Source organism: Mesocricetus auratus, unplaced genomic scaffold (assembly GCF_017639785.1).
Source record: "Mesocricetus auratus isolate SY011 unplaced genomic scaffold, BCM_Maur_2.0 Super-Scaffold_100007, whole genome shotgun sequence".
Taxonomy (NCBI): Eukaryota; Metazoa; Chordata; class Mammalia; order Rodentia; family Cricetidae; genus Mesocricetus; species Mesocricetus auratus.
Window position 1 is genome coordinate 12,718,140 of NW_024429191.1, and position 25,346 is coordinate 12,743,485.

The window sequence follows — 25,346 nt, forward strand, 5'->3', positions numbered from 1 at the left end:
ACAACATGTTTCTCCTTGGTGGAGTTTCAACTTTATCTTAACATTGAGAAGGGAAAAGGAGATAGATAACATTAGGAAAATGTATCAATTTCAGAGCCTCTGCAGCTAAGACTGATGAATTGCTTTTGAGAAAGGAATGTGCTGCTCACATGTGCATGGAATCTTAAGCTCACCTTGTCTCAAGCTGGTTTTCCATAGACGCGTAACCCTGAAGCCACCTAAAGAGTAGAATTAGGAGAATGTGATTAAACAAAGGTATTTGGACAGGTCATGCCGCTGCTTTGCTGTGTGGCTTGAGGCAAGTTCATTCCCCTCTCTGCTACCAGCTTTCCTCATCTGTGACTTGGGACTTGTAACATTTGTTTCAGAGAGTTACTGTAAAATCAGATGGAACTAAATGAGAAGACTGCTAACTGTCAATTGCTGTGCACTGTCGCCATTATTAATATTATTTTATATTAGTAATGTGACTGTTATTCTTTAAAGTTATTTCATTGTCCCTTGAAGTGACCTCCTGAAGAAAATAATTCTCCCTGTATAATTCATTGATTCTTTTTCATTAAACTTTTGTGTTTTGGGGTAGTTTTAAGTTCACCATGAAACGTCTCTAAAGCCCAGAGTATTCTCAGGTACCACCTACGCTTGCCAGTCTCCCCCACTGGTGGCATCCATTCTGCCAGTGTTTACTGAAAGCCTGCTACGTGTTGGTGTGAAGGAACTCTTCAGAAATGAATCCATCTTTCCAAGGAGGCCCACAGTGGCTGCAGCAGTCAAGGAAGGACAATAGACCAAGTATTCCTGTCCCCATGCAGGACTGAGTTGGGACCAACGATGGATAGTCACAAATAATGCTGTGGATAACAGACCCCGGGGTAGCCCAGTGGCTACAGTGGTGGATCTCTTACCTAGCATGTGCAAAGCTCTTGGTTCCCTCCCTAGCACTGCACATAATAATAAATAAAATCCACAAGGGTGGTGGTGGTGGAGGTGGTAGTGCACTCCTTTGATCCTAGCACTCAGGAGGCAGAGGCAGGCAGATCTCTGTGAGTTCAAGGCCAGCCTGGTCTACAAAGTGAGTTCTAGGACAGCCTCCAAAGCCACAGAGAAACCCTGTCTCGAAAAACCAAAAATAAATACATAAATACATAAATCTACAAATAAAGCTTCCACCCCAGGCTTCTGGAAGCCTGCATACTCCAGCTGTCCTGCAAGCCCAGCCACATTGAAACTGGCTGACTCCCCCAGGCATTGTATAAAGGGGAAGAAGCCAGGAGTTCCAGCAAGATACCTGTGCCCCCCACCCTCTCTGTCTTCTCAGCATTGCAGAGGTGTGGTCTTGCAGTGACAACGTACGCCTGAGATGTAGACTCTGGCCTTGACACACTTTGGGCTGTAAGCACTGGGTCAGTTTCTTCACCTCTCAGACCCCTCCCCCCACAGGACTGCAGATGACAGGGAGTGTGGGTTTGTCACAATAGAGTGGGAAATAGAGAACAGCAAACCTCCACCCTGAAGTAACATGTTTCACTGTTCATTAGGCATGGCCCACTTTAGAGGGATGGGAAAGTACAGTTCAACTCGGGGTTCAGAAACATGGCACACAAAGACGGCCCTGGTAATATCCATATCCCCCCTCTCAGCCTTAACTGTAACACAGTGCTTGTGATACATTGTCATTATTGGGAACCAAAAGAGAAGACCCTTAAAGTTATATAATCCTGGCTGGCCTGGCACTCACTATGTAGACCAGACTGGCCACTCCCCCTGGGGGCCATTTCTTCCAAACCACCATACTCTGATAGTTTAGGAAACAAAAGGGAAGTTGGACATGGTGGCACTATTAGGAGGTATGGCCTTGTTGAAGTAGGTGTGACCTTGTTGAAGGAAGTTTGTCACTGTAGGGGCAGGCTTTAAGGTCTCTCTTTGCTCAAGCTTTGCTCAGTGTGACACTCAGTCCACTTCCTGTTGCCTTCTGGTCAAGGTGTAGCCAGAACTATGTCTTCCTGCACACTGCCATGTTCTCCACCCTGATAATAATGGACTGAACCTCTGAACCGTAAGCTGCCACCTCATCTAAATATTTCCCTTTATAAGAGTTTCTGTAGTCGTGGTGTCTCTTCCACAGCTCTGGAAACCCTGAGACACGGGTTTTCATGGTCTGCCCCCAGCTCCATCCTCTATCCCTGCCTCTCATGGTATCTTATACACCACCTCACAGTCACCAGATTATTTTCCAGGCTCTTTTAGAGACTGCTTGTCTTCATGGCTGGCTCGTGCATGCAACACAGCACCAGGCACTGGGCTCTGCTGAGCAGGTTGGAGATTTCAGAGTGGATCAGGAATAGAATGATGTCATTAGCATAGGGTTAACCAGGTGAAGGGCATTTTAACACACCTGTCACCTCTCAAAATGCAGAATGAGTTGGGCGTTGGTGGCACATACCTTTAATCCCAGCACTTGGGAGGCAGAGGCAGGGGAATCTCTGTGAGTTCGAGGCCAGCCTGGTCTACAGAGCAAGTTCCAGGACAGCCCCCCAAACCACAGAGAAACCCTGTTTCGGGGGGAAAAATGCAGAATGACCTGCTGTCTGTGACACAAAAGTCATGAAGCTATTGTTCACATTTCAAGTCCCATGGTTTAAACTCTCCAGGAGAGCCAAGAATGGTGGCCTGGACAGATGGATTGGTAGTTAAGGTCACATACTGCCCTTGCTTGCAGAGAACCCAAGTTTGGTTTCTAACGCCCTCACCAAATGACTCATAGCTGTCTTTAAATCCAGCTCCAGGGGCTCTGACATTTCTGGTCTCTGAGGGCACCTGCATGCATGTGGTACAGATGCATACATACATGTACACATAATTTAAAATAAATCTTTAAAAAAAACTAAGAACGGTCTCTTGCAACTTTGAGCTTTCAGTTTGGAAGCTGTGGATATAGACAGTTGCTTTTACACGGGCCTCAGGTCTAGCCCCCACCCCCATTGCCTCAGGTTTCTGGAAAGCCAGACAAAGTGAACTACTAATATGTCAAATCACAAATTTCACACATCCCTTTAGGATGTCAGATAATGTGTATTTTATATTGTGAAAGGTCTCTGCTTTCCTTCCCTCCCTGTTTAGATGCAGATGTTGGACAAGTTCCCCATGGAAGGAGGACAGAAGGATCCCAAGCAGAGGATCATTCCATTTCTGCCAGGTGGGTGGGGTGCACACTCTTGGACAGGGCAAGCCTGGACACTGAAGCACAGCCTCCAACCCCCAAAAGGGCGCACAGCTCATCCCTCTCACAGAGGGGCGGGGAGGGGGTCCTGGAGGCATCGTGTCTCTCTTGTTTGCTTTTCTATTGCTGTGATAAACACCACAGTGAAAAGCCACTTTCCCAGGAAAGGGCTTATTTCATCAAGTACACTTCTCCTGGAAGACGAAACCGGAACCGAAGCTGAAACCATGGAGGAAGCTACTTGCTAGCTCATCATGGCTTGCTCAGCTTGCTGTCTAAAAAGCCCACGACCACCCGCCCAGAGGTGTCACTGCCCACAGCAGGCTGAGCCCTTCCACATCAGTTCGCAATTCAGAACATGCCGCTCACACACTTTCACTCCCACAGGCCAATCATATGGGGGCAATTCCTCAATTGCATTCCCTCTTCTGGGTAACTTCAGTTTGTATTTAGTTGAAATGGGCCTAACCGTGTCAGACTAACCAGCACAGCTCCGCTGACAGGAGTCTCAGCCAAGGGCAGAATGAGTAGTTAAGAATGGATGCATGCCTCTGACTAGCTGTGTGACCTGGGTGGGATCCTGCCATCTAGGATGCTCAGCCTCTCCCGGCTCTCGAGTGGGAGCTGGAACACAGAGGGTTTTCACAGTCAGCAACTGGCTAGTATAACCACCATGTTCATTTTCTGCTCCTGCATCACAAGTTACCAACAGCTTAACAGCACAACACAACAGCCATTATTGCCTCAAAGTTCTGTGGGTCAGAAGCCTTGGCAAGCTCAGCTGGGTTCCCTACTCCAGGCCAAAGTCAAGGTGTTAGCCAGGCTTCTCTTCCAGAGAAGAACTTCTGTCCAATCTCATTCACATTGTGGTAGAATCCGTTCTCTGCAGTCTGCTTGATGGCTGTCAGCTGGGGCCATCCAGCTTCTAGAAGCTGCCTGCATTCCTCATCACAGGGAATCAGTGATAGGACATAGAAAATTTCTGGCACTTCAGATCCTTCTGACCTCTGTGCCAGAGAAAGCTGTCTGCTTGGCAGGTTTCATGTGGTTTCCAGGCTGATCCAGGATAATGTAAGGCATGGAGTTTCCCATCATATCCACAGACTCTAGGGATTAGGGCAGGACATGTTGGGGTCCTGTACAAATATCTACCAAGATAGTACAGAAATCTACCAAGCACCTTGAGTGCCAGATGTTACACCAGCTGCTGCAATGGAGGCAGTGCAGTCTTGGCTCATACTTGTGTGCACTCCCAGCACCTTCATGTCCCTACCAAAGAGTAATGTCACGGCTTTAGGTGAAAAAGAAGGGTTCCCCCGAAACAGAACCTACTCCAGGCTTCAGCAACTGCTGTCACTGGAGTCAGTATTGGGCTGAGTGCCTTGTGCCAGTCACCCCAGTTCATTCCCTACAGGTAGTTGGTATCACACCCCTGTTACAGAGGAGGAACTAGGGTCCAGAGAAGTCACAGCCACGTGCCCGGTTGGCAGACCTGGGGTGCGAGAAAAGCAGAGGCTGGCTCCAAGCATTGTGCACCCTGGGCACACACACGGCCCTAAACATGGCGAATGATCCAAGCATGTTTGATTTCCTCTCTTGCACACTGGAGATGAGGATGGTGCCCATAAGGATTGGGTAAATGTCTGACGGGTCACTGAGGGCCACTGCTCACTTGCTGTTGTTACACACAGATGATGGGCATACCGACAGTCTGTGGTTTGGAGAGGTCACCATCTTCCGTCTTTCTTGGGTCCCTGTCACTAGGTTCTCAGACGCTATCAGCCTGGCTGGGTTGGATATTGGGCTAGCTGTGTTTGTTAGGGCCCCTCTGCTGGGAGAATTCTTTGCCAAAAAAAAGAGGGGAAAAAAAGACAGAAACCTAACATTTTTAATCCCTCCACTGGGATAGCATCAACCACACTGGAATTTTTCCCCCAGTGGAGAGAACCCCATGAGCCAGCCGCAATAGCCAAAACTCAGGACTGTAAAACACATGCTTTGGAGTCAACCCTCTTCATCCCCGTGACTTTAATCACAACCCTCACCCCCCCACACACACTCCCTGTTTCCACATCTGTTAAATAAGCTAGTGAATCTGCTTCACAAAGTTTAATTCCTGGCACAGAATGGGCTCTCAGCAAAGGCAGCAAGAAGACAGTCAGGGGCCTACCTTTGGGGGCTCTTGGCTTTGTGGTGGTGGAGTCATTCTGGAATGACCAAGAATGTTCAAGTTCAGCCAGGCTCTAAAAGCCAGACTTCTCTCAAGAAAAAGGGGAGCAGAAAGTCATAGCTTTCTTCTGGATGAAAGACAAAAGTCAGCTCTGGGAAACTTCCCAAGGCAGAGAAGTTGAGCCCGACCCTCTCCCCAGACCTTAAAAGCCTTTGTGGTTACGTAATTCTTTTCCAGCAAGAATTCATGCAAATACTGTTCTCAGGGCCTAGCCCTTTTGTCCTTGTGCCCACTTCCAGCTTGAAATTCCCCAGGGGTCCCGGGACCTCTGGTCCATCCATTCTGAACCCACATCTCAGCTATCCCCCAGGCCAATGCCATGGGCAGGAAGTAGGTCTCCTCTCCTGAGGTCAGTTTTCTACCCAGACTGCCTTGTCAGCAAGACAAAGGCGAGTTTCATGTTAGCACAGAGGCGGGGGAAGGGACCAGCCTGTGTGGACTTTCCATCCCAGCAGGGGCTGTGGAGGCCAACTTGGCAGAGGATGCGACTTGAAAACTAAGAATTGCAGTTTGGCCTTCTTCCACTGTGGAAAACAAAAGCCGCCCATTCCCACCAAAGCTGGTCTCGCTTCTGAACACCCTTTCCACTCCAGTGTGGGGCCAGCCCCACCGTCCTTCCTGGCCTTCCCATTGGACCCAGGCCCATGCCCATGCTGACTGTCCTCACACTTCCCCAGAGAGGCATCACCAACAAGTAGGAACCGCTGAGAGCGTTGGCCAGGCTGCTTGGCACTTGGCCTGAGTGTTACCTGGCTCTGATGTGGCTGATTGGCCCCAGAAAGCTGAGGGTGGGAGGTAGGATTAATGTGTTCTTAAATAGAGTATTAGCATGCCCATGCTGCTTTGGAGGGGCACACAGTAATTTCTCCTTTGTAAGGTCTACCATGGGCCAGGCTCTAGGTGTGTTGTGGAGGTGACCTCTAAGACAAAGCCCTGTTCTCCCAGTTCACAGATTCCAGAGGCCATTGGCTTTGCAGGCTCACAGTGTAGGAGGGATTGGCCATAACCATCTAGTGAGCTCTTCTTCTGCTACAAAGTGTCCCCAGAGGTCCCTTCGAGGCCACACCTTCCGCCCTTGTGTCAACCCCAGGAAACCCTGGAAGCACTGAGTTCTGTGCCTGAGGAGTTCCCATCCTCTCAGCCACCCCACCCCCACCCCAGTGAAACCTGAGCATTGGGCTCTGGCTTCCTTTACTTTCCATTGCTTTGATAAAACAACATGACCAAATACAAGTTAGGAAATAAAGGGTTTGTTTGGCTAATATGTCCATGTCACAGACCATCATTGAGGGAAGTCAAGGCAGGAACTGAGGCAGAAACATGGAGAAATGCTGCTCCCTGGCTGTTGGCTCATTCAGCCACCTATATAGGGGTGACATCACCCATAGTCCACAGATGAATCATTAATCAAGATACTACCCCTTAGGTTTGCCTGCAGGCCAATCTTTTTATTGTTATTGTTGTTTGTTTTTGTTTTTGTTTTGAGACAGGGTTTCTATGTGTAGTCCTGGCTGTCCTAGGATGTGATCTGTAGACCAGGTGGCCTTGAACTCACAGAGATGCCTATAGGTCAATCTTATGGAGACATTTTGTTTCCTGTGCTTCCCTCTTAGATGACTCTATAGTTGGGTGGTAGCTTTGAGACAAGTCTGTTCCTTGTGCTGTAGGTTGGCAATAGCGCCATGTTAGGTATTAATACTTTGAGCCCACTTACCACCTTTACAGTAAGAAGCCTGAATAGTACTCTCCCCCTCTTGTGTACAGAAGGGAACTGCCACCAAATGAGACCACATTAGTTTTGGTTGTGGGGGATCCTCTCCCACTTTGAGAAACAGATGAACAGCCGAAAGCATTAGCTGCCCAGGGCTATTCCACAGCATCACATTCCTTCTTAGTCAGGAGGCCTCACAGGCTTGTGGCACTTCAGTGGAGTCTAGATTGCAAACAGCCCTACCTGCAGAGGCTAGTGAAAATGAGGAGGGCTATTTGATTGTCATAGTGACTGGGGCAGGGAAGGCCACTGGCTCAATCTGGGGTTGAATTGGAAATGATGGGTTAGGGACAGTCCTGCCCTGGGAAGGGTGCCCAAAATCCCAGAAGGATTCCTCCAGGTCAGGGCAACCAGCAGAGCCTGCTGCCCTCACCCAGTTCCCATGGGGATGGCCCATTGAGGAAAGCAGGTTTCAACACTGTCCCCCTCTTCATTCTGTGGGAGGACTTTTTGCAGTTCTAAAAGGAATAAATATGATAGAAACTTTAGGCAAAGCTTAGAGAAGAAAACATGACCTGTCGTGGGCCACTCAGAAGACGGGGCACTTCAAACCCTTTGCTGCATTATCTCCTAGATTTTTCTTTTCTTGCAAACATGGGTAGATCAGAAAGGCGCAGAATCATTAAACAAATAGCATACTAGTTTAGGAAATCCTTGGACAGGAGAAGAGGCGTAAATGAGGCAAGGAAAGGGGGCTGAGTTTCCACACTGAGCTGCCCACACGGCCCAAGGGTCTTGGTTTGCACCGGCTCAGCTTGGAGGAGCCCTTCCTGCAGGGGGCTCTTCCACGTGGTGTCACGCAAATGCAGAAGCTAGAAAGGGGACCTCATGGAAGGAACATAGCGGCTACCAGAGCCTGGACAAGAGTGGGGATGGTTACCAGTGGGAGGAGAAATCGCTGCTGACATGACAGCACAGTATGGAGCCACGCCTGACAACTATAGATTAGGTTTTTCAAAATAGCTGGTAATGAGGTTTTGGATATTTGTATCAGGAATGAGAAATGCTGGAAGTGAGGGCCATGCCAGTCATCCTGATCACTTCAATTGCACATATCACAGTCTTACAGTGTGGCCCATAAATATGTATAGTGGCTGTGCCATCTGTTGTGTTGAACCTACTGGTGCGGAGCTGGGTCTGGAGAGTAGTTCCATCACAGAGCATGTGCTTAGCATGAACAAGGCTCTGAGTTCAAGCCTCATGAAGCTTAAAAGGCTCTTACCCATTGGCCTCATTCTCCCCAGCCGTTGTGCTATAGCAGCAGAGTTCCGTGGAGCTCAGCTTGGCCTTAGCTACCCAGGCTGTCTCCCGGTGCAGCCCGGAAACACTGAGGGCAGCCAGGAATTTTGGTACCACTCAGACCCATCCCAGACAGCCACTCTAGATGCAGAGGGCGGGTCACTACTTCCTGCCATGCTGAATGTGTTCTCATCTCCTGCAGGCAAAATCCTCTTCCGCCGCAGCCACATCCGGGACGTGGCTGTCAAACGCCTGATACCAATTGATGAGTATTGTAAGGTAAGCTGAGATGCCAACGCCATCTTCCCTCGCGGGTGTTCTGTTTTGTTTTCCTTTCTGAGTGCCAAATGTTCACGGGAGGGTGGGAAGCAAAACAGAACAAAACATACCAAAAATTCCCCGTGCTACTATGGAATCAACCCGAATCCACTTTCAGCGGCTGGGTGGTGTTGCCCTGGGCATGAATGTTCCAGTCAGCATTCAACCCCTATTATTGATGGAGCAGCTGGCTTCTTGCTCCTTGAATGTGCCAACAGAGAGAGGCCTGCCTTTTGGTGATTTGGACTGGACTGGACTAGATTGGTCGGGAAGGAAGCGTGTTTTCATTTCCTTTGGTTTCCCTCTTAGGTGAGCAAAGTCAGACCACAGGATGCAGGTGCCATATGCGGTCATCGGTTGTCTCTATGGCCAAAAGTGGAACTGAGGAGGCACTTCCACTAGGCTGGGGAGATGACTCAGTCAGTGAAGTGCTTGCCACACAAACATGAAGTTCTAAGTTTGGCGGAGCACCTACTTAAAATGCTGAGAATGGCATCAGGTGCCTGTAATTCTGAGTTTAGGAGTGGAGATAGGCAGGTCCTAGGGGCTCACTGGCCAACCGGGCCAGCCAGGAAAGCTCTGGGTTCTGTGAGAGATCCTATCTAAAACCTGGGGTGGAAAGCAGTCACTGGCCTGTATCTGCACCCATGCACATATACATATAACATACACTACATACACATGGGGACACATAGTACCACTGGCCTGTATCTGCACCCATGCACATATACATATAACATACACCACATACACATGGGGACACATAGTACCACTGGCCTGTATCTGCACCCATGCACATATACATATAACATATACCACATACGCATGGGGGTGAGGGGTAGTTCTGCTCCTACCAGCTTCCAAAAAAAGAAAAAAGAAAAAGTAGAACCCTTAAAAATGTACTTAACTGACTTAAGTGCAAGATTTATACACTGAACTCCAAAGTGTTGCCAAGCAGAGTTCAGAGAGCTCTGAGTAAGGCTGGCTGAGGTGGTGATCACCTGTATTCAGCACTCTGTGGCAGAAGCATAACTCAGTGAGTTCAAAGTGAGCTTGATCTACATAGTTCTAGGGGAGGCAGAGGCAGGTGAGTTTAAGGCTAGCCTGGTCTACAGAGTGAGTTCTAGGACAGCCAGGACTACACATAGAAACCCTGTCTCAAAAGTTAATCAATCAATCAGTCAATAAAATAACACTACTAGAAAAATGAAAAGGTATGTCATGGATGGGGTGAAAATATTTGTAAATAACTTACCGAGAATACATAAAGAACTTGTACCGAGTGGTGGCAATCCCAGCACTTGGGAGGAAGAGGCAGACAGATGTCTGAGTTCCAGAGCAGCCTGGTCTACAGAGTTCCAGGACAGCCAGGACTACATAGACAAGCCCTGTCCCGGGAAGAGACAGAGACAGAGACAGAGACATAGAGACAGAGACAGAGGGAAGAAGAAGAGGAAGAGGAAAAGGAAGAAGAAGAAGAAGAAGAAGAAGAAGAAGAAGAAGAAGAAGAAGAAGAAGAAGAAGAAGAAGAAGAAGAGGAGGAGGAGGAAGAGGAAGAGGAAAAGGAAGAAGAAGGAGAAGAAGAACAAGACCTGAAAACCTAGGGAAGACCTCCAGCAGGGCCGAGAGGAGGAGGAGGAGGAGAAGAAGCCCTGAAAACCTGGGGAAGAACTCCAGCAGGGCCCTTACCCAAGAGGACAAGGATTCCAGTAAACATGAGCTGGGTGTGGTGGTGCATGACTTTAATCCCAGCACTCAGAAGACAGAGGCAGGAGGAGCCATGTGATTTCAAGTCCATCCTGATCTATAAAAGAGGTCAAGATCAGCCAGGATTACAAAGTAAGAGCCTTTTTCAAAAACAAATTAAATAAATAGATAATAAACACATGAAAAGATGTTTAGCATTGTGAACCAGTGGAGTCACACAATCAGGGACCATAGATTGTTACTAATATGGGGCAGTTGTGCCAGATGTTAGTGAGGATCAGGAAGAACTGGAGCCCTCATCCTGGAGGACATAAGATGAGAAACCATGTTGGGAAATAATTGGGCAGTTTCTGCGAGGCCGAGACAGAAAGACCACAAAACTCCAGGCCAGCCTGGGTACATAGCAAGAACCTGTTTCAACACACCCTGTGAAACAGTCAGCCCTGAGTCTGTCCTAAGAGAGAGCTTATGACTGCACAGAGTCTTGGATGCTAACATTCCTAGTAACATTAAGTCATAATAGCCAAGTGGGAGAAGTGGTCTAAAACTTGATGCTATCAAGCAATTAAGTGTGAGTAGATTCTACAACCTAGATGAATCACAGAAACATGATGCTGAGTGAAAGAAACCAGATGCAAAAAGTGACTGACAGAATAAAATGTGCAGGCAGGGCCGGTTCATGAGCACAAAAAGTCGATGAGCTGTTCCCTGGGACCGTGGGCGGGGAGATGGACTGCAAATTTGGTGTTTGGGATGATGGGAAAATTCTAAAACTGAATTGTGGGGATGAGGGTAGAACTCTGTAATTTACTAAATACTGAACCGGGCACTTTCAGCGAGTTAAGTTTATGGCATGCAAATTATACTGTCATAAATCTGAAAACTTTTATACAAAAGGGGTCAGTGTCGGGACAGATGGGCCCCTCTTGGTCAGGCAGTATCTAGTAAGGGCTGAGAAATCACTCCTGACAGAGTTGCCTGCTCCTGGTCAGACATGGCCTTGTTCCATCCCTCCAGTGACTATGCAAGGTGAATTTCCATATTCCTGTTGTGTAGATGAGGAAATAGAGCCTCACGTCTACTTATAGCCACAGTGTCAAAGGGCTTGCGAGCTGAGCCCAGACTTAACATCCTGGGTACCAACTACTGTTTCTGAAGAAATGAGAATGCAAGAGGTTGAAGTAATCGGGCCTGAACTGTGTCTCAGTGCCATGATGTGAATGCGGATTGAGAGTGTTTATCTAATGTCCCTGTGCTGGATGTGTGACCTGCGGCGTAGCAGTGTGCGTGTGGCAGAGCCTGCAACAACTGGGCTTCATGCTGGCCTCGAACGAATTAGTTTTCTCAAGAGCTTGCTGTTATAAAAACCAAGACTATCTGGTGCTCTTGCTCCTTTCTACATTCCTCTACCATGTTATGACACAGGCAAGGGCTCTGGCCAGCCCCACAATTGTGAACCAAATAGACCTTCATTAAGGACCTAGCCTCAGGTGCTTTTGTATTTCTACAGGAAACAGATTAACAAAGGCAGATGAGCTCGTCCCTCCTAACTATCGTCTTTAGAACGGGTGGGAGGCAGGGACAAGCACTTTGCTACAACCTTCCAACTCTCAGAGGAAAGTTTCCTGTGCCCCCTTTTTAAAACTATAAAGGCTGAAATTGCCATTCTGGAGGTAGCATCCCTTTGTCCAGGCCCTGTTGGCATGAACTTTATGTCCTTAGGGTCACCTTGCCCTGCTGGACAGTTCCTGCCTCTACATTTCCCAGAAGCTGCCCTTCCTCTGCCCACACCATCCTACCCTGTTCTTTCTTTATCACACCCACTTCTCTCTGCTCCCGCCACACTCATGCCCGGGCTTCCTTACCTCGGGATATCTTATTCTGAAAAGGAGACGTTAAAACTTGGACTGTAAGAGACACCAGCTGCCTGCAGCTGCTGGGATGCGGGACGATACCGAGATCATGAATTAACCACAAGGAAGGAACTGCTTAGGTTATACGAGCTGAGCCCTGCAACAAATCAGAAGAACAAAGCCACTATTTTGGTATTTTGATTGTCCAGATTCCCTGGGTCAGCATCAAAGGACCTGCCCTGTTTGGAGGAGATGAAACTGCCCCTTGCATTACAAGATCTGTACTTCAAGATCCTTAAGCTGTTCCTAACATTTAGACATCTGTTAGGGACATTGTGAACTGGCTTGAGGCAATGAAATCCATCACACTGAGCTTAATTTTAGTAGACAGTAGAAATCTCCAACAAGTAGAAATAGGCAAGGACTGTTGGTACCCAAACCTGGCTGCTGGGTGTGTAATAAAATACAAGAAAATGTTCTGCCAGGCCTAGTGTAAAGTCACCATCATTCATATAATTATCACCAGATAGAAAAATCTACTTGAGACCCCAGAAACAGACCCCTGCATGTTGGATAGGTTGGCCATGACAGAGACGACCTTCCAGATCATTGGGAAACACTAGATTCCCAGATAAAGGGTCTCCATCTGGGGATGGGGATGCAGAAGATAACTAACAGCAGCCTCACAGCACAGGGGGACCATTTCCAGTAGCTTAAAGTCATTACTATAAGAAGCAGAAGATCTCAGAAAATAAAATAGCTTCCCATCTCTAGACATGGAGGGATGGTTTTTTTCCATTTTTTCTTTTATATTTTTTTAATAATCTATTTTTTTACATTCCAATCCCAGTTCCCCCTCCCTCCTCTCCTCCCACTTCTCCCCTCCCATCTGCTCCTCAGAGAGGCTAAGACCTCCCCTAGGAAGTCTACTAAGTCTGTCCCCTCATCTCCTTGAGACAGGACCAAGACACCTCTCCATCCCCCATACCCCTGTGTCCAGGCTGGGCAAGGTATCTCTCCATACAGAATGGACTCCATTAAGTCAGTTTGTGCATTAGAGTTAGATCTTGGACCGACTGCCAGTGGCCTCATATATTGTCCCAGACACACATTGTCACCTGTCTAGTTCGGTCATCTGTATGTTCCCCATTTGTCAGATCCAAGTCAGTGATTTCTCACTAGCTCTGGTCAGCTGATTCTGTGGGTTTCTCCATCATGGTCTTGACTTCTTTGTTCATATTATGACTCCTTACTCACTTCAATTGTACTCCAGGAGCTGGGCCCAATGGTTAGTTGTTGATTTCTGCATCTGCTTCCATCTGTTTCTGGAAGAGGGTTCTAGCTTCTCTGGGGTTGGGGATTGTAGACTGGGTTTCTCTTGCTTTATGTCTGGTATCCACTAATGAGTGATTATATGTTATATTTGTCTTTCTGTGTCTAGGTTACCTTACTCAGGATGGTTTTTTTTTTGTTTTGTTTTTTCTTTTTTGTTTTGTTTTCTAGTTCTGTCCATTTGCCTGCAAATTTTAGGATGTTATTGTCTTTTACCTCTGAGTAGTACTTCATGTGTAGATGTACCACATTTTTTTTAGCGTGGAGAGATTTTTAAAGACCCAAAATGTACTGACTACAAAGAAGATGTATTTATTTGGCCACAGTTCATCTAAGAACTTATTTTTATAAAAAGGCACAGTGAAAACACAGTGATGAGCTTGTATAGTCACACAGCCTTATAAGCAGCCACTCAGCTTGCTGTGGGGCTCGTTGAAATAGCAGCTGTCTGTCTGGAGCACGTAGCATGAGCAGTGGCCCACAACAAGTTCTAAGGGCAGACCAGCTAAACCCAGCTATAAAACCCTCAAAAAGAGGCTCGGCCCCAGGACACCATGGTGAAGGATGTATATGAGACATGACCTCACTGACTTCTGTTCACACAGGGGCCCGAGTGTCAGAATATCTCTAGAATACATCTCACTTCTCCAATAGAGATAAAAATCTGTTTCTAACAGCGGCAGTGCTAGTGACTGCAGACAGTGGGGTTAATCCAAGACAGACATGGCTGACACCTTGAGGGACTCTTTTCTAAAATAAACTGGGTTTTGTTCGAAGTTTGGTACCAGGGACTTTTGTTTGGTTGGTTGGTTTGGCTCGTTGTTGTTTTGGTTTGGTCTTTTTTCTGAGAATCTCTCACGTATAGCTCTGGCTACCATGTGGACCAAGCTGGTCTCAAACTCACAGACATCTGCCTGTCTTTGCCTCCCAAGTGCTGGGATTAAAGGTGTGCACCACTAGGACCTGCTGGTACTGAGGATTGATCCCAAGGTCTCAAGGATGCTAAGCAGGTGCACTGTACTGAGCCACACCTCTAGCCCCAGACATCTGGGTACAGCCCTGTCTAGCTCATTTCCTGTTGCCATAACAGAGTATCTGAGACTGGATATCTAATAAGGAAGAAAGGTTTCTTTTGGCTCATAGTTCTGGAAACTGGGAAGTTGTTGAGTGTGGTGCCAGCAAGGGCTTCTTAAGCATTCCCAACTCATGGTGGAAAACAAAAGAGCAAAATGTGGCAGAAAGGCTCTATTTATAGTGCATTGTCCTTCCAGAGCAAAGCCTCACTCACTAGAGAAAGCATTAGTTTCTTTTTATTAATGATTTATTTATTATGCATACATACAGTGATCTGTCTACATGTCATACATACCAGAAGAGGATATCAGATCCCATTATAGATGGTTGTAAGCCACCATGTGGTTGCTGGGAATTGAACTCAGGACCTCTGGAAGAGCAGCCAGTGCTCTTAACCTCTGAGCCATCTCTCCAGCCCGACATTAGTTTATTCTTGAGAGTACTGCTGAGGAGCCTGTTGCTGACAGTCTGAGTAGATGTAAGGTGTCTATATGCCACATAGCAGGGCATGGCACAGTTCAACTGGCATCCTACCTGAACTCCCAGATGTGGTTCAGCTGCAGAAGTTACAGGACTTCAGAAGAAAGACCCACAGTGAGCCCAGGGCAGCAGGTATCCTAGGCAGAAGGATGACTACTTGCCGCCCAGAATTAGAAAAAGGAAATACATCAAAGTGAGAAGTGGAGCAGGAGAGGGTGGCCCTTCTCCCTGGCAAAGGTCAGTCCCGGTGCCAAATGCGGAGTAGGAGATGATTCATGGTAAATTAAAATGATCAACAAGGAGCTGGAGAGATGGTTTAGTGGTTAAGAGCACTGACTGCTCTTTCAGAGGACCTGGGTTCAATTCTCAGCTCCCACATGGCAGCTCATTACTGTCTGTAACTCCAGTTCCAGGGGACCTGACACTATGGCAAAACACCAAAGCACATTAAAGATAGATAGATAGATAGATAGATAGATAGATAGATAGATAGATAGATAGATGAATAAATAAATAGATAAACAAACAAATAAATAGAAATAAACCTCATTTGGGACTGAGGTGAAACTCAGTGACAGAATACTTACCTAGTGTGAACCCTGGGTCCCACCCCTAACACTATTACTCTCTAAAAAAGTGTAGCCAGCAGTCCATCTGTTCATGGATGAACGAGGGGAATACAATGCACATGGACAATGGAATGTTATTCAGCCCAAAGAAAGCAATGTTGACATGTGCTTGAAAACACACAAACTCTCAAAGGTGGCATACATGTCTGCATTAACACTAATGTGAATTGTATGTTGTACACAAGCCAGCCAAAGATGATTTGATTTTTTTGTTTTATGTTTGAGCACGTAAAACTTGTAGTTTGTCTAGGTTTATTTATGGCTGTAGTCAGGGTTTTCAAGGGGGTCTCTCCTGATCAAACCTGATCACTGTCAACTTTGAATGAATCTACAGCCTTTTGTTTTCTGCCTAACCTTTTCCTGCCTAGCTACTGGCCATTCAATGCTTTATTAAACCAATCAGAAGACACCTTGACAAAGACACATCTTCATAGTTACAAAAAGATTATTCCACAACACCCCCACACACACTGGGACTGTAGTAACAGGGACCTGAACCAACTCTACCATGAGCTTTCTGCACCTTCATCTTCCTGGTCCGGGACCTACTCTAGGAGAGGAAGGGACCTTAACCAAATGTTTGTAGAAGTGTGGTGTTCTCTCAGTGTGGGGCCACCCCTGTGATGAGCACTGGGCAACGAAGATACCTGCTAAATCCTTGAATGACTACTTGTTTGTAGATCAGCAGACAGAACAAATGCCTACGGCCTCCTTTGAACTACCTTACTTCATGCGGCCAGCCAGTAGATGTAGCCAGGCTCTGTTGTAACCCACCTGCGCCACTCTGTCAGATGGCTAGGAACCTGTATCCAAATCGTCGGGATTTATAGCTTCAGCTTGGGAAATTCAGACATGGGTTGGACACATTCCAGATATTCTCCAGTGGTGTGGTAGAGGTGGTAGACAGCAGAAGATGGTAGGGAAAGACGACATGGAGTTCACACTGTTAAGCATCGCTTTTCAAAATAGTATGTACAATATGGGTTGGATTGTGTAAAATATGAACATGTAGTGTTTTACACATATGCCAGCAGAATGTATGATCTCCATACATCTTGGAGAGTGCGTGTGCATATGTGTGTGTTCTCCGAGCCAAAGACATCAGCATCACCAAGAAGCTTGTTAAAATGCCCGGGCTCAGGCCTCACCACAGGCCTGCTAAATCAAAAGCTCTGGTGGGCCCCAGTTTATGCTTTAGGAATTGCCCCTGTGCGATCCTAGTGCCTGCCTGGGTTTAAGAACCGCCGGTAACAGCATCCTCCTTCCTTGGGCTCACCCATGGCTCTGTTCTAGGCCCTGATCCAGCTGCCTCCCTACATCTCTCAGTGTGATGAGGTGCTACAGTTTTTTGAAACAAGACCTGAAGACCTGAATCCTCCCAAAGAGTAAGTTGGTCTGTGGACTTACCCATGTGATGCCTCCCTCCCTCCCTCCCTCCTCCCCTCCTGCTGTCCTTCCAGACCCTCAGGGACCCATGGTCAGCAAAGTATAAGCTAAGCCAGAGTTCATTGCTTTGGCCCCCGCAGGGCCTCACTGCCTACAGCCTGCATAGTCATTGTACGTGGAGTAAGGATGGTTCCATTTAAGAGGCAATGGAACCTGGCTAAGCATCCCTAATCCACAGTTCTTCTACACTACCTCCGCCAAGCTTACCAAAGAGTGTGATGGCTAGGTAGACTGAGACTCTTTCCTAGGGTCTCCACTCCCCCAAATGCATAGAAAATGTGGCCCCAGGATCTAAAACACTTATCATATGAAGGCAGAATCAAAGAGGGAGTCTTTCTTAGAAGAAGTCTGAGTTCCTGTAGTGGGCTTGAATTCATCCACTCACTGAGGATGCTGTGGGGTGGAGACTGTCAGCATCCTAATAGGATCAGCTCAGTATAAACAAGGACTGACTGGCTCTCTCTCACCCCTCTCTCCTACACAGGGAGCATATTGGGAAGAAGAAGTCAGGTAAGCATATATTCCATTCTCTTCTTTTCATTCCTGCCATGTGCCCTTGTTGAGTTCCATGCTGGGGATACAGCAATGTGGATGGATGGATGGATGGATGGATGGATGGATGGATGGATGGATGGATGGATGTGCAGAAGGATACATGGACAGATGGATGGTAATCGAATATGTAGTTGGATGCATGGTGGATAGATAGAGAGATTGTGGATGGATGGATGGATGGATGGATGGATGGATGGATGGATTGCAGAAGGATACATGGATGGTAATCGGGTATGTAGTTGGATGCATGGTGGATAGATAGATTATGGATGGACAGATGGATGGATGGATGGATGGATGGATGTGCAGAAGAATACATGGATGATAATCGGGTATGTAGTTGGATGCATGGTGGATAGATAGAGAGATTATGGATAGACGGATGGATGGATAGATGGATGGATGGATGGATGGATGGATGGATGGATGGATGGATGGATGGATGGGCTGATGATTAATGATTAAAGAAGAATTTGAGGCTGTTTTATCCCTTAACAAAACTACTATGGAGAGGATGAGATGAGAGTGCCCTGTGGCATGGGAAGACAGACGTCTTCCTAATCATGCTGCAGAGGGTTCTGTGCCTCCATTCCACTTTGTACAAAGCAGTGCGGACACTCAGAGCCTTACCCAGGGCTGAGAGGGTGAGAGGATGGGGGAGGGGTGAGATGTTAGAGTCCCTGAATCACAGGGACCTGAGGGTGAGCTTTCCAGAGAAGGGAATTCCAGGCTGACAAGACACCAAGCATTGAGGCAGGGAGGTGAAGTCTGCCGCAGATCTGGGCCTGTTCCTTTGACAGCCTCAGCTCTGGCTGGCCTCTAAGCTTCCTTCAGACCACTGTCCTGGACAGAGCTTTGTGCCTGTTACTCAAGCCTTGCTGGGCTCTCCTCTCACATAGTAGGCCTTCTTTAGACAGCCTTGCTATTCTTAGGATGATGCCACTCTTCTAGCAGAGGTCATGAGCAAGAGAAGGGTGGGCCTGGGGGCGATGGTTCCCACGAGCCATGCATTCTAAAGACAAGGTCACCAGCCTCACTCTTCTTACTGCCCATGTTACTGCTGGCAGCCTCAGCCAGCGTGGGTTTCAGAGCTTCCAGGACGCTGCCCTCCTTGAACCCCGGGACGTTAGAGGGGCTCCATGAGGAGGCGCAGGCAGATTCCATAAGATGATATTACCTCAGTTTACTCATGTGTGATATCCAGTCCTGGGTGTGGCTCAGTGGTAGAACAGTTGCCTAACATGTACAAGGCCCTGGGTTCCATTCAAGCGCACGCGCGCGCGCACACACACACACACACACACACACACACACACACACAGGATAATGTGTTTTATTGGATTGTCAGAGGGTCTATAGTAGTATTATAAAACACTTTTAGTAGTATCTAACTGATGCTGTCTGATTATCACTCAAACCTGTAGATGTCTCTGAAAGCAGGTACACACTTCCAGCTGTGGTCTCCTTTTCCTGCTGAGAACAGGATCTGGATCAGCATTGCAGGTATCTAGGCTGATCATGGCAGAAAGTGAGGACAGAAGTCATACCTTATATACGTCTTTCCTTGAGGCACGGCTTCTGGAATCAGTCCCAGCTCCTTTTGCTCACTGACTGCATCCAGCTCTCCTTTGGGTTTTAGTGGGCACTGGTCACAGCCATGGCATCCTGTTAAAGCTGCAAACCGCCCTCAGCCCAGGATAATTACACATTTCTCTTCTTAGCAAAGATCAGAGAGCAGCTGCCACTCGGGGCTGGTCTCAGAGTTTCTGGCTTTGAGTATGCAGAGACTCCCCTAGAAGGAGCTGGAGAGAAGGAAGGGAGAGAGGGAGGAGGCAGCTCTGGTTAGTGAAAATAAGAGTGACCAGTTGGAACAGGCTTGATGAGGGGACCTGTCTGGAAAAGAGAGCTGAGGCTCTAATTTGTGGTGACTGTGGTTGACATCACTCTCCTGCAATGATGGGGATCAAGTTTATTTATAGTCCCACTGGCTGGAACGTGGCACCTTCTTCATTCAGACTCTGAACCTTCAATGGGCTCCTTATATAGCTGACCCGGTGGATATTGCCTTGATTTTAAAGCTAGCCTTCTTGATTGAATTTTAAAGAGATTCAAACTGAAAACAGAAGACACCTACATTTTCTATGAGAAGGCTTGTCTGTCCCTAGCACTGCCCAGGCACAGCCACACTGCCAGCTGGCCCCTGCAGACTTGACTCATGTGACCTCGAACTCTGCTTATCCCATGGGGACTGGGGGTGGGGGCAATCTCACCACAGTTGAGCAGGTCATCTGATGACTTGCAAGAGCTTTTCTTGATTTTTACTTACTTACAGATTCTTCCATCAAGCCTAGCAATTTAGGGAGGAAAAAAATTTCACTTTGACATTACTCATCACTTTAAAACTTCAAGATGTCATCAGAAAGGAAAAAACACCTAACTCAAAACCTAACTCAAAAGTTTATCTAGTAGAGTAGGCACTGTGTGGCTTGAGAAAACTTTTAGCATTAATGACAAAAATAACCCTTCTGCCGTCAATTCCCAATGGATCATGTGGTATAGCCTAGGAGTCTTTTGATTTTATCCTTGGCAACTTCTAGAATCTATCTGCCTCAGATGTTCCTGGTACCATTCATAGTAGAGCTTAATTGTAATATCACATTGCACCAGTAGGGGGTCCCTAAATGGCACCTGAATGGTCTGAAGCCTGGTTTAAGTGTTGATAAGTGGGGTGTTGTGAGTAAAACGCAGATAACTTGCCCTGGGCGGTACTGAAAAGCAGTTCCTTGCTCTTGCCTCTGAGAAAGAAACTGCAGTCTGATGCTCCAAAGCCCTGAGACCCATGCTCTGCAATGCTCCACTCATGCAATCAAAGGCCGGCACTCTGCCCTTCTCTCATGGCTTCTTATCTCATGATTTCCTGATTTTGTCACTCAGTATTAACTAAACTCCTACTGTGTGTTGGGCAGTGCTGGGTCCCCAGGGAATGTCAAGGCAAACAGGTGCATAAGCAAAATAAAATAATAGAGGAGAGCTGGTCGGTAGTAGTGGCTCACACTTTTGATCCCAGCACTTGGGGAGGCAGAGGCCAGCATGATCTACATAGTGAGTACCAGGACGGCTAGAGCTACATAGTGAGACCCTGTCTCAAAAAACCAATAATAATAACACAGACTTTTTAAAATTAAAAAGCAAACTAAAAAGAAGCAAAAGTAGGTGAGGCAGTGCCAGGCCATCAGAGGGGTTACCACAAGGTGCCTCTCTGAGGAAAGGAGGGAAACAGTGATACCAGCCGCAGGAGAAGACTGTCTCTTGCAGAGAGAGCAGTGCATGCTTCAAACTCTAAGAAATCGTAAGCATTCAGGCTGCTGGCTGGACATGACAACACAGGTGTATAATGAGATATGTTTGACTGCTAGTATCAGAAAACCTTAAGGGATTTTAGCTTAAGCTATTTAATGTTGTTTCTTCTTAGTTCAAACCCAAAAGATAGCTGAGAGTGGCGCAGTATTTGATGGCATCATGAATCGAGGGTGCTACCTCACTGCCTTGCCATACATGGCAGCCCAAGAGGGCTGTTGTCAGCACCAGCCATTACATTCCCGTTTAGGCCAGGGGAAATGAACAGGTGAAACAGGGCAAGCCTTTTTCTGTAAGAGCTCCAAGACATTACATATACTTCCTAGTTTATGCCCAATGACTCTTAAGTCTCATGCCATTCCCAAGTGGAAAGGTCTTTTCCAAAGTGTTCAGTGTAGCCAGGCAGAAAGTGGCCGTCTTGTTCTTCTAGAGTAATGAGAACAGGAGAAAAGTGGTCTTCTGCCCTCTGGGGTGAGGTGGTGGGAATGTATTCTGATTGGCTACCAGAGGCAGATTGGACAGGGCTTTGCAGACATTGGGTGGGAGCCACAGTAGCAGAGCCTTGCCTGGAGGAGAAGGAGGAGGAAGAGGAGGAGGAGGAGGAAGAGGAGGGACCCAAATGACCTTCTGCCTGAAGATTTGTGGACACCATGGTGGATTGCGGCTGGTAGCAGGGAGCCAGTTAGGAGACTAAGACTCAGAAGTTCTCATTACAATGAGGGGTTTCTGGCCCTCCAGCAGGCTCTCCTCAGGGTAGACTCTGGTTTGCTCTGTTTAACTTAAAAGAAAAGAGCCCCAGAGAGCAAGCATCTTAGATTCACAACTCCTCACACAGAGTCCTGGAGGAGCAGAACACGGCAGGTTCATCTGACAGGAGGTTCTCTACCAGGTCATGGCCCAATAGGGCCAGGCCCGCCTTGTCTCAGATTCCAGCCTACATAGCTGTCTGGCTTTGGTGAACTATTGGCCTGTGAGGAGGAAGTAATTGATAGAGAGCTAGGAATAGTGACAGTAACTTTTAAGAAATGCAAAGAAAGGACACAGCTTGGCTGGATCCTGGGGTGGACTCAAGAACTGCCTAGTAAAGAAATCCAGAAGACCTGGGACATTGTGTCCTTCCCGGTCATCCTTCATCCATTTCCACAGCTGGATGGGGAGCCCGTAGCCAGCTGTGTGGTAAAGGACATTTCACTTACTGTCCTCGGCCTCTTTCTTATCTGTAACAGGCAGTGCCCACCTCAAGCACAACGATGCTGGAAAGGTTTTCGAGGGCCCACAGCCCACGAGAGGCATTCTTCTCCAGACTTCCTCCCATCCAGCCTTCCTTGCCATCACCATCCTACATGCCTTCTCTCCCTTCCCCTCGTGCTCTCTCTGCTCGGGTGCAGGTGGTTAGGGTGGTCTCTACTCAGATGCCTTCCTTCCATCCGCACAGCAAGAAAGGGTCAATGACCAAAACCTGCTCACAGAGCCAAGAAGCAGGCCTGCCCCCCACATGCCATGGCGGCCCTTCTCTTTGATATCTCTGAACTGAGATGTTCCTTTTAAGTTTCTGTGTTATGATTTTGTGTGCATACCCATCTGTCTACAGCTTCAGGGCTGTACAGCTTCAGGGTCACACACACACACACACAAACACACACACACACACACACACACACACACACACACACACACTGCTCACCAGGGAAGCTGCCTGCCTGGAAGCACTTCCCACACTTTTCTCTTCTGGGACCACTGCCCTGCTCCAATGCCACCATTGCCTCTTGCCTAACAACTCCGTACCCTCAGTCTGGAGTGCTTTCTCCCTTGCCAACCCCTGCCCGTCTCTGCACTGACAGCCAGAATTACTTGCCCAGCTGTAAATTTTGCCATTCCTTTCACAGAAATTTTTTTAAAGATTTATTTACTTTATGTAGTTGAGTGCTCTATCTGTACGTATGCCTTTCTGCCAGAAGAGGGCATCAGATCCCACTTTAGATGGTTGTGAGGCACCATGTGGTTGCTGGGCATTGAACTCAGGACCTCCGGAAGACCGCCAGTGCTCTTAAAGGATGGGCCATCTCTCCAACTACCCCTTCATAGACCGCTTAACCCACTCCTCAGGATTTACAAATCCAAACTTACCAAGTCCTTGACCTCTGAGCAGTGCTTCCCTTGGGCACTTCTCTCAGTGCTATGCCTTCCTCCTGGCAGAACTCTGCCTCCCAGCCTCAGCCTGTTCCTGAAGACTCCCAGGCTTCCCCATCATGGAAGACTCCACCTGCTCCAGTCCCCCCCAGCTCCCAGGACACCTTCCTTCATGAGTCTCCTCATTCTGTCACTCCTTCAGAAGTCTTACTGGCTACTCATTTGTTACAGCTTTGCCTTTCCTGTTCATTCTCTATCCTGCCATGCTGGATATTTCCAAGCTGATATGATATGATATGATCACTTGTTTGTATGTATGTGTGTATATGTAAATGTATACTTTCCCCTATTACTTGAGACTGGTAGTCATCCATTTCATCCATTTTTGTGCCTGTGGTCCCCAACAGTGTGGTGCCTCACTGGAGACTAATGAGTGCATGGGTGAGGAATTTAGGATGATGGGTGGATGAAGACTGGCAGGATGGTGACTTCAACATCTAAACCATCCTCTTGAGTCCCCCACCCCTAAGCAGCCAGTTTCGGGGCATGTGCCACTTCTTACTCATTTGGAACCCCTTGGGACCCCAGTACTCCTGGTGAACTTTGGTGACTGAGTAAGCAAGTGGATGAGAAGATGCAGGGAGGGCATGAGACAAATCCTGTAACAAAGATTTCTCTACTTAGAAAGCCCCTAACCCAACCTTTCCCCCGGTTCCTGCTCCTCTGTGCATGGGCAGGAGCTAATGGGATATCTAATGGCATTTGGTGTTCACAGGGAGTGACCTGACCTCGGTGGACCCCATGGTCCTGGAGCAGTATGTGGTGGTGGCAGACTATCAGAAGCAGGAGAGCTCAGAGATCAGCCTCAGTGTGGGCCAAGTAGTGGACATTATTGAGAAGAATGAGTCAGGTAAGAACCTCCCTGGACCACCTCCCTCACACACACCCTGCACCATCACCAAGCCCCACAACCAGAAGCATGTGGAAACTCCAAAACAAATAAGCAAACCAACCTGGCTCAGCTCCCCAGAGCCACTGAGGGCTCATAGTAACTGCCTCAGCATCCCGTTGGGTCCAGTGTTACCACTGTTCTGACACTCAGGACTATAAACATTCCTTCTGGTTCTCAAGTACTTATAGACAGAGTCGAGTGCTCCATTGAGAGTTTTCTTGTTGATTTCCCTTGGGAGTCCTCTAGAAGGCTGAAGACCTGACAGAGATGTCACACTCCTGTAATTCCAGCACTTGTGGAAATGAGAGAACCTCAAGTTTCAGGTTATCTTGGGCTACATAGAGAGACTGTGTCGCAAAAAGAAGAAACTGTTCAGAGAGTCTACCTATCTCCTCAACCCACCTGCCCTCCCAGAACCACTGGTCACGTCCAGTGGTGTGGTGATTGAGACAGGGGCCTGTGTTACACCTGGACCCTACACTGCACATCAGTTCAGGCCACTCCATGCCTTTGGCTGCCAATCTTGTCATCCACAAAACACAGAAAACTGTCAAAAAATGTTGAAAGAGTAAATGTTACACTGTAGAGAGTGCCTTAACCTGAACTGGGCACACAGCATGTGCTCCAGAAATGCTTGCTTCCTTCCCTGTTCCCCCTCCCCTAGCTGCACAGCAGCCATCACACCATGCAGAAAAAGTAGGGAGTGAGCAGGCCCTTCCCCAACTGCGTTCATGTTGTTAGGGGCCAAGCCCTATGATAGTCTGATGGTCAGTTAAGTCCACGTAACTGTGGAAGGGCCAAGCTTCCAGAATCCTTCAAGTTACCGTTACTCACATTAATCATGAGACTGGTGTTAGCCAATCAGACCCTACTGTGCAGTCTAGAAATAGTACCTGCTTCCAAGAATACAGGAAGATGATGTTTCCGGCATCCTCCAGGTCATGTCACCATTAGTCATGAGGCTGGTGTTAGCCAACCAAACCTCCAAATTGTGCCGTCTGGAAGTCATTGTCAGCTTTGATGACCTGGAAAGGAAGTACTGCTCCAACACCA

The 25,346-nt window shown here is 47.6% G+C and overlaps 1 protein-coding gene across 2 annotated transcripts in view; it reads left to right on the forward strand.

The window, feature by feature from the left end:
* Sh3pxd2b (SH3 and PX domains 2B) overlaps window positions 1–25,346 on the forward strand; it is an 83,002-nt gene that overhangs the window by 33,855 nt on the left and 23,801 nt on the right. For both annotated transcript variants that reach the window (XM_013125936.3, XM_005086998.4), the window contains exons 3-7: window positions 3,121–3,196; window positions 8,663–8,739; window positions 17,147–17,238; window positions 17,784–17,809; window positions 24,117–24,251. In XM_013125936.3, the coding sequence (XP_012981390.1) occupies window positions 3,121–3,196; window positions 8,663–8,739; window positions 17,147–17,238; window positions 17,784–17,809; window positions 24,117–24,251 (406 nt within the window). The remainder of the gene's footprint in view (window positions 1–3,120; window positions 3,197–8,662; window positions 8,740–17,146; window positions 17,239–17,783; window positions 17,810–24,116; window positions 24,252–25,346) is intronic.